General features: G+C 39.0%; 1 protein-coding gene and 1 long non-coding RNA gene across 6 annotated transcripts; one reads left to right on the top strand and one right to left on the bottom strand.

Annotated features, from left to right (window-relative positions):
• Positions 1 to 9: 9 nt before the first annotated feature.
• LOC143139389 (uncharacterized) lies at positions 10 to 1,842 on the top strand. The gene is made up of 3 exons (XR_012990393.1): positions 10 to 215; positions 869 to 981; positions 1,585 to 1,842. It is a non-coding gene; the product is annotated as an uncharacterized LOC143139389 (long non-coding RNA).
• Positions 1,843 to 6,140: 4,298 nt separating this feature from the next.
• On the bottom strand, positions 6,141 to 8,208 carry arf6b (ADP-ribosylation factor 6b). 5 transcript variants are annotated; one of them, XM_076299417.1, is made up of 3 exons: positions 8,131 to 8,208; positions 7,434 to 7,864; positions 6,141 to 7,227 (listed from the first exon to the last, which is right to left on the bottom strand). In XM_076299417.1, exon 3 carries the CDS (start codon positions 7,110 to 7,112, stop codon positions 6,585 to 6,587), a length of 528 nt encoding a protein of 175 aa, XP_076155532.1. In that variant the 5' UTR covers positions 7,113 to 7,227; positions 7,434 to 7,864; positions 8,131 to 8,208; the 3' UTR covers positions 6,141 to 6,584. The 5 variants fall into 5 exon arrangements, with proteins under 5 accessions (XP_076155532.1, XP_076155531.1, XP_076155533.1 ...); XM_076299416.1 differs by having other exon boundaries at positions 6,141 to 7,211; XM_076299418.1 differs by having other exon boundaries at positions 6,141 to 7,208.
• Positions 8,209 to 9,080: the final 872 nt, after the last annotated feature.

Genomic DNA, 9,080 nt, shown 5'->3' with positions numbered 1-9,080 from the left:
TTAAGGGCGTGGTCAACTTGATTGACGGCTGGTGTCGAGGCAGCAGACGATGTCACTAGCTGAGTGAAGGAAACTCCGAAATTATGTCTTGGCTGTGATCCTACACACCACATCCTTTCTGAAAATGTTTATTCAAATATCTGACATAAAATGGGTTGCTATTAACTGAAGCCTACTAACCGACACTTTAAGAAGACTTCGCTCCAGTTTTTGAGGTAAGTTACATTCCACTACTATTTCACGTAGATGTTAGCATTATAGCATCCATGTTAGTGGGCACTGTAGCAGCTATAGGCTACGTTAGCGTCAAATCATTTCAAATAAGTTTATGTCGAAAATGATGACCGAATGGCTGAAGCACACACATAAATTTAGTTAACTTGAATAAAGTTAACGTTAGTGAAAACCGATTGTGCTCCCGTTGTGAGTTAGCTTAACGTTTGCCATAGCTGCTACTAGCCAGGTGTTTAGTCAATAATCAGACAGCTGTAACGTTAAGCACGTTAACGTTAGTTCACAAACATACTGGGGTAACAAAGCATGTGTTCTCGTCAAAAAACCTTTTGTAAATACTCTGTGTGAATGCTTAGTCCGTTGTCAATTTATATAGTCTTTGGGTTGTCATATTTAAGATAGAAAAGCGTTCGTTCAGATGATAACTTCAGCCGAAGCATTAGCTAGCTAGTGGAGGTAAAATTGTGAACCACTATGAACCATTGACTATAAGTTGAACATGGAGCTGATAACGAGCGATAACGTTAGCTAGTCACCATAACTGTTGTTAGTTATAACTGACGTCTGAAACTCTTATTGATGCCGTTTATTTGTTAAACACAAATTTGAAACAACACTTCTTGTCTATGCAAAGTTTCCCTGTAGGTGATCCTGACAGGCTGGGTGCTGGAGAGGGCTCTGGACTCCTAACTTCACTTCTCGTCTGTGCAGTCGACTCAGAAGCATCACTTCAGAACTGATTCCGTGGTACTTTGACATTTTTCATACATTTAAATGGAGCAACCTACTGGATTCAATTGGCCTAGCTGTCTATTCCAGACATGGTTAGCATACTGAACAAACATGAATGCATTTCAGACATTTAGAGTGGCCTTTTATTGTGAGCAGTCCGGGGCACATCTGTGCAATAATTATCATGACCTCTTTTGATAAGTCACACATGGAAAGTAGCCTTTAAATCAGCAGGTTTTGGTTGGATACAGATTGGATAATTAAAGAATATGGCATCAGTGACTGGCTATTGTTTGACTGGACCTTGGCCTAACTGTTAATAACTACCTCAATGGGGTGTAGACATGAGCTTACACTGTTCCACTGAAAACATTAAAATACAAGAAATGGTTGTTGTACAGAACTTTGAATACACCAAATTTGGTTTTGCTTATTGCCTGCATAAACAGGACATGTGCAAATAGTTGAATACGCCTGTCCTGTCCCCATTCAGCTAAGTGTTCTGTGAGTTTGTTCATTATACATATTGGGAGTATTTTTTAGCTTAATTTGTGACCACTTGTTCATAGTTTGCAGTAAGTTCAAGGATGTGACATATACCAATATTTCTGTTTTCAGATCTGGAACATTTTGAAATCCTACCAGATGGGGCACAAGTCATTGAGCAGTGGCAGCTTCTGACTTCAAAGACTTTGTTCACCAGCAGACCCCTTGATTACCTTTATTTACAGCATTTGCATCTGTCAGTCTTTAAAGTGATCTAATATGTATTGACTATGTACTAGCTTAGTACATATTAGTTTTTGTTATTTTAGTTTCACAAATTCAGTGGTTACCTGTAATGCTCAAGATATACAAGTAAAAAAAACACCTTTACTTCTGCATCTGGGTCTTCAATTCAACCTACTGACTGAAGCTGACAGATTTGTATAAATGTTTTTGAGAGCACAGGCAAATTGGTTTGATAGATAGATAGATACTTTATTGATCTCCAAAGGGAAATTCAAGGTCTCAGTAGCATACAGACATCACACACAACATGCACTTACAGCAGAAATGGTAAATATAAGTATAAACATATATATAACAATATAAGTATAACAAAACTCCACTGTACAATAGACAGCTGAAGATAAGAAAAACTAACAAAACTAAATACTGGCATTAGTTTTAATGTAATTCACAGTTCAGAAAAGTTCCATAAACATTTCCAAGTTCAGTGCCATCAACAGTAAGTTTGCTTTCTGATTCTGATATTTAAAGAACAAAATTAGGGTTTGGCATAAGTAAAGGGTAGGTGTAACATTCCAACATAACCATCAATAGACATAAAGTGAAATGTACTGTATAGTCTTAATGGGTTCAATATCACCACACCCCAGCCAAACCACTTCACCTGGACCTCTAGTCCCAGGTTAAGAGCCCATGGACCTCCTTGCCGCCTCCTCCCCATGGTGAACTGCCAAAACAGAAAGGTAAACATTTTATTAGTCATAACTACTTACAAGATAATACAATAATGCAAACCAACACCACTTGTTGTAATCAACAAAATTACAGTTGTTGTACAATGCTGTAGTACTATTGTGCGATTTGAAATGGGTCTTCAGTGACAAAGTACACTAATATTGGCATTGTTATGCCAAACACCGGACACTAACTGGATTTAACGTTTTGATAATAGCCTGACAAGGGGAAATAAGGCAAGCTAACCGAACATGAACGCTGGATCGTGAAATGGCCACCGATGAGAAATTTCAATGTCATCTTAGACCAAACTACCACTGACAACTTTAGAGCAATATAGCGATTTCAAAACGTGATATTAAGAGTTAATCACACCATACGTTGACAGAATACAGCGAGCTGGCTGATGTTATCGTAAATTAATTAACGTTACAATGATGGCTGCCACTGAGAATATGAGATGGATAACGTTAATTACAAAACAATAAAGGTACATTTTTGTCAGTATGAGTTGCTAAACCTGTAAACTGCTAAGTTACTCTACGTGAGTTGGTAAACCTGTAACGCTAGATTACTCTACGTTAGTTGACCGTAACTTCAGCAAGGGAGGGATAGCTAACGTTAGTTTATTTTATCTAGAAGCTAGAATCTGCAAACTCAACTCTTCATTCTCAACTTTTCAACCGTTCACCCGAATATAACCTTTCAGCATACAACATTAAAAAGTGTCTGAACATGGCATTAAGAAACATACATGAACTTCACGTTAGCAAATCAAACTTACCAGCAATGTTACAGCAACGTCTGTGCCAGTCCATCTTGTAGGCTAACGTTAGCTGAGGTTGCTCGGCTGACGACGAGGCGGGTTCACCGGCTTGCTCAGTCTCATACAAAGCCCCGCCCTTTTACCCATATATGGATTGGCTAGGAGGTAGGCGGGGTTAGGATTTCCCAACGTTTTCCAAGATGGCGCCGCCCATACCCCCCATAAACGGCTTCATAACCGTTCTTCAGAAAATCTATGGGTGACGTCACAGACGCTTTGTCCATATTTTTTACAGTCTATGGTCTAGACTAGGTGTGTGACTCGGAGAGATAGAGTGGCCACCATAGCGTGACCTTGCCCACTGCCAAAGCGGGTAAATTATATCAGAATATTGAGGGCGAATTTGATTGGTAACAAATTTATTTTAAACGTCAGTAAGTGGAAACTGCTACCACTTTGGAGCATGGGCTGTCTACAGACGGCATTTTGCCGATGTGTCGAGATGTTTGATATATGTGACAAAAATGTTTTAGCTTAGAAATCGCGTATCATGGTTACTGTATTAGTGTGCAATTCATCTTTAGTCAGTTCATAAACAGCTCCCCCGATATAAAAAAAATCAGATTTGCAGATATTGGTCCACTGGTGGGTGAGCCACTTCTGGTCCAGTAATGTTACCATCATCACTTCTAATTGAACTTGTTGTGAATATTAAGAGAATACATGAAATTATATTAAAATGTAGGAGGATGAAGTAGGCCTATTACTGAATAAATTAAAAAAAAGATTGCATCAGTGGCAGAATGTTTGGGCATTTGATTTGTTAACAAACTGCGGACCATCAGGAAACTGTTTTTTTGTTGGTGTTGTGGGGGGGGGGGGGGGGGTGATTAGGACCCCCTAGAGGTTACAGACCTTTTGTTGAAGATCTGTGGCCTAGTACAGGGGTTCCCAAAGTGGTGAGAACGGGGGGTCGCGGGACGGCGAGGGGTGGGTCGCGAAATGATTTCCATAAATCAAATAAATTTGGAAAAAATAAAATTCTGAAAAATTATGACTGGATAAGATCACCATTCACTGTAACCACCGCAAGTCATCTGTCAGCCGGCATGGAGGGCGCACTGGTTGAGCTGTCATGTGACCGCACTTTAAAGACAGATTTTAATTCCAAGACGCTTGCTGAGTTCTGGATTTCAGTCGAGAGGGAATATCCACAGCTATCCAAGGACCGCGATGGACGTACTGACGCCATTCTTTGCACTGACATATATTAAAAACAAATACAGATCCCGTCTAAATGTGGAGGATGATCTCCGTGTGGCCGTCTCCACAATTAAACCAAGAATGGACTTGCTGTGTTCCGCGCATAGCGCACATCCATCTCATTAGATGAGATTAACGCTGAAACGTAGTTGCCAAAATGTAAATTTGCGCAGCAAAAATGTACATATGTTTACAACAGTTTGTGGACATTACCCTGACTGAGATATTCTTCTGTTAAAGCAACACCAAAGAATTTTTTGTACATTAAAATATTGTTTCCAAAATCATCAACTCGTAACAGGGTGAACGGCACTTCTGCATTCTCTTCGCGACCCTCTATCGGCTATAACCGCACATATGCAAGTTTGATCGGGTAGCGGATCTGTAGTTCGATGGAATGAGACATAGAAACTACAAATTTGACTTGCTTCTGATGTCGCAATACATTATACTTTCATAAAATCATGCAACGTACTCTACCTTGTCTGTATATCGTTATTTCCAAAGCCAGTGCTGGATAAACAAGCGTGCGTGCGACAGGAAAAGTGCTTTGGTGTTGCTTTAAAATGGAAATTAAAGAAATGTTTCAAAGTTAAGTTTGCACATGACAGCAATAATGTGCACTCATGGATATTATTTTTTGACTAAGGTATTCTGCTTTTATCATATAGTAAAGTTCTATATGTAAAATCATAACAGGCTGCTCTGTTCTTTTGTGTTAAGCCCGTGTTTGCATAAGCCTAGTGCGTATGGCCGGGTGCGCACATTTTATTTTATTTTTTGAATCACATCCAGGGATAGTGGGGGTCGCCAGTCTCTGGCACGGTTATTTTGGGGGTCGCGGGTTGAAAAGTTTGGGAACCCCTGGCCTAGTATACTGTTTTTTTTATTTGGACCTATCACAGAGAAAAACAATCGTAATCTCAATTCCATTTCTTGACACTCACAATTGTAGTGGTAACACAATAACAGGAGTGGACAGTAAAACATCTTTGGATAAATCTTAAGACTTTGGAGCTACATACCAGAATTAAATGCAATATGTTCTTATCTTTAAAGGTGGAATATAGATACACTTAAGTATTGAGTTTTGTTTGATACTATACTGATTCTCAAAAACTCCTTCATTTTTTAACTGATATCCCGTGTTAATTTCAGACAGCACAACAAGCAGTATGATATTGGATACTGGCAGGGACTGGGACAAATGCAATGTTTTAGCATAGTGGTATGTCTCTTATACTATATAACAGAGTTTTTTTCTATAATTAAACAGAACATTGCAAATCACCTAGATTTAATCATAAGTTATTGATTCATAATAGTTATGATTCATAACCCCTTCACCACGATACATACCGTAACACCAGATTCTTGCCAATACACAGCCTTACTCATCCTGAAGCAGTGCTGTAAGGTAACTTGTTTTGCTCATAGCACTGGTGGCTAGAGGCTGATGGTTTTGAAGCTGCAAAATGTCTAGCATTGGTACGTAGTTACAAACATCTCGTCTGGCTACACTCTAGAAAACTTTTCAAATAAGGTGTCACCGGTGCTAAGCTGGTAAATCATCCAAACCACAGACTGATATTTTTGCAGACTGACACAGCCCTGTCCTGAGGTAACATACAAAATAAGATGAGTGCCCCTTGCCCCTTTAACAAAACTTGTGACAGTGAAAAGGCAACAATGCTGTATTTGTTTAGATGTGAAGCATTACATATAAATGGGGTTACACAACATATCTTCTAGTTTGTGAGACTTTCCATTTGTGATTGCTTGTCTCACACAACCCTTAAAACCAATTCACCCAAGTTTCTCCAGACAGATACTTAGACTGTTCAACCATACCAACAGAACACATTAAAAAAAAAAACACAGGACAAAATCACATAATAAACAAATGATATTGGTCATGCCACAGTAACCATGACTATCAGTGTACTATCAAGCAGATGAATTTAAGACCAATGGAATTCATCCAGTGTCCTGGAAGTTATTAGGCCTAGTTGTTATAATACAAAATGATGCATCAACTTCTCATATCCATTTTAAAACCTCCTTTTACATAATATTTGTGATGAGTCATGTTATGGTTATCATTCCCAGTTGTTTAATTCAGTCATGATTTATAATTTGATGTTAGCCAAGTCAGGCCCTCGTAGAGTCCATCACCCGTTGTTGCACATGCTGGTTGCACATACCAATTCCTATCCCGAATGCGTGTGAGACCCAGCTTTTCCTGGATTTCATGAGGCTTCATAGCATCAGGAAGGTCTTGTTTATTGGCAAAGATAAGGATAATGGCATCGCGCATTTCGCGATCATTGATGATGCGGTGAAGTTCTTGCCTGGCCTCATCAATCCTGTCCCTGTCAGCACAATCCACAACAAAGATCAAGCCCTGAGTGCCAGTGTAGTAATGTCGCCACAGGGGACGGATCTTGTCCTGTCCACCTACATCCCACACGTTGAACTTGACATTTTTGTAGGTGACTGTCTCAACATTGAAGCCAACCGTTGGAATTGTGGTAACTGACTGTCCTAATTTCAGTTTGTAAAGGATGGTGGTTTTCCCAGCAGCATCAAGTCCAAGCATGAGTATTCTCATCTCCTTGTTGCCAAATATCTTGGATAACATTTTCCCCATTTTGTAAGTTAAGCATAGGTAAGTCTTTTACAGCTTTTAGAGTGGAATCCTAGCCCAACAGCTTGTAATCAACTTCAGATTGTCAGTTGTCAATATCTTCTGTGGACAAAACACACTGCATCAGAAAATGTTTTAGTTGTTGGAAATCAATAGTTGCATTCAAATATCAATATGTTTCTTTTTTCAAGAGCCTAGTCTTGATTATGAACCAAAATGCCTATAGGCCACTAGAGGTGTCACTTCCTAAAGAAGAAACGTGCTTATAGCACAAACATCCGGATTGCGATGAAATCATAAAATCACAATGTAATTACTGCTTACGTTTAGTTTGAGCAACAGTGTGTAAGGTAACGTTATTTGATGCGTTATCCTGTTTACGGGGGCTGGATTATGATTAGATTTACTGGTGGTCAATAATCCGTATCGTTGCCTCTGTTAACGTTACACAAAGGCCCAGATACTGATACGATTAATTAACGTTATATTACGAGTCCATCAAAATCCAGAAACAACATGACATCTTCCGATTGTCTTGTTCATCCAACGTGAAAATGGAATTAAGGATTCCAAAGGAAGAAATAAGAATGCCTGTCGACTTCCTCTGAGCAGATCCTCCCGGGTTCTCTCTCGTTCCTCTTGCTAGTGTCGAGCAGCCGGGATACTTCGAAGCTCGGTTACAATTCCAATGGAGATATGTTCTCCTTCGACAAGCCACGGGAATTTCAAATGGCTTTCTTTTTCACATGATGCTTCTAGGGTGAAAAAACATTTTGTGTAAGTGAGGCACAACTTAGCTGTTAACTTAGCTGATTAGCAGTTAGTTAGCTGACTAGCTAACGTTAGCTGTGTTAACGCAAACTTACAGATGACAGAAGCATTTTACAAGGGTTACGTCACCTTGTTAACGTTACATCTATATGTTCATGTATATACCGATGTATGCTTGACACCAGACATTTCAGCTAGCATCCATTAATTCTGAAATAACAGTGTTATGTTAAGATATTTGCCGCACCACCTTGTTCTCAATAATGTCCACTTCGGCTGCTGCGTTGCGTCAGCAACAATCGTCAATATTCTTTCACTTCCGGACGAATTTCAATAATGCCAAAGCAAAAGTCTCGGATTACTGAACATCAAAGAATACAATCTTTGCTAAAGTAGAACAAAAAATAAATTCGACAGGACTATATTTACACATATATGCACATTTACATATGTTTTTAACTGATCTATTTCAGCAATCTCCGGGTCTTTGAGGTTGGAAAGGTTAATTGCTACCACAGCCCTTAAGCTCCATTACTGATGGAATTCAGTAAGGTTGAAATTTGACTGGGCCACTTTAGAATGAGAATCAGATATTTTTGGCCTAGTGAGTTAGTAAGCTACATAGAAGGAATTTGGGTCCAGACCATGATATCACTCATAGCTCTACAAATAAATATAGACAATATCCAATTTGCAATATAACATAGACAATATAAGCTACAACAGTAAGCAAAATACAATATGATAGATAACAGGCATGCTATTTAGGACAATAAGTAACATAGGTAATATACTGCTGTAAACAGGTCAAATGATGCAGCTTACATAATGTGCAATGTGATACAGCAAGCAACATGAATGTGCATGGTGGAAAATGGAATATGATGAAGAGTGTTGTTGGGCTGACAGGAGAGAGCGCCATCTCTCTTTTCAGCCTTCCTTCCTCTTTGGCATTTCATTCATCTTTCTCTCTTTCAGTTTTGTGTCTTCATCTTTCTTGAATTATTTTTGGTCTCTCTTTTCTTCTTCCATCTCCTTCAAAAATGTCTCCATCTTACTCAACATTCCCTCCTGTTCTATTGCTTTTTCTTCCATCAGTCTTATTTGTCTTTCTTCTTCCTTTGCTTTTCCCCCTCAACATTTTCTCCTCTGGCTTTTTTCTTCTCTCTTATCAATCTTTCTTGCTCTGTTGCTTTTTCT

This window comes from Alosa pseudoharengus, unplaced genomic scaffold (assembly GCF_046254945.1).
Source record: "Alosa pseudoharengus isolate Yale_2024_CS ecotype anadromous, Long Island Sound unplaced genomic scaffold, YU_APseudo_1.1 YU_APseudo_1.1_scf_22, whole genome shotgun sequence".
NCBI lineage: Eukaryota > Metazoa > Chordata > Actinopteri > Clupeiformes > Clupeidae > Alosa > Alosa pseudoharengus.
This window is presented reverse-complemented; position numbering and strand designations above follow the sequence as displayed.

What these genes read in the sequence shown, in the direction of transcription:
- arf6b (XM_076299417.1), bottom strand. Translation starts at nt 7,112, where the DNA reads ATGGGGAAAATGTTATCCAAGATATTTGGCAACAAGGAGATGAGAATA.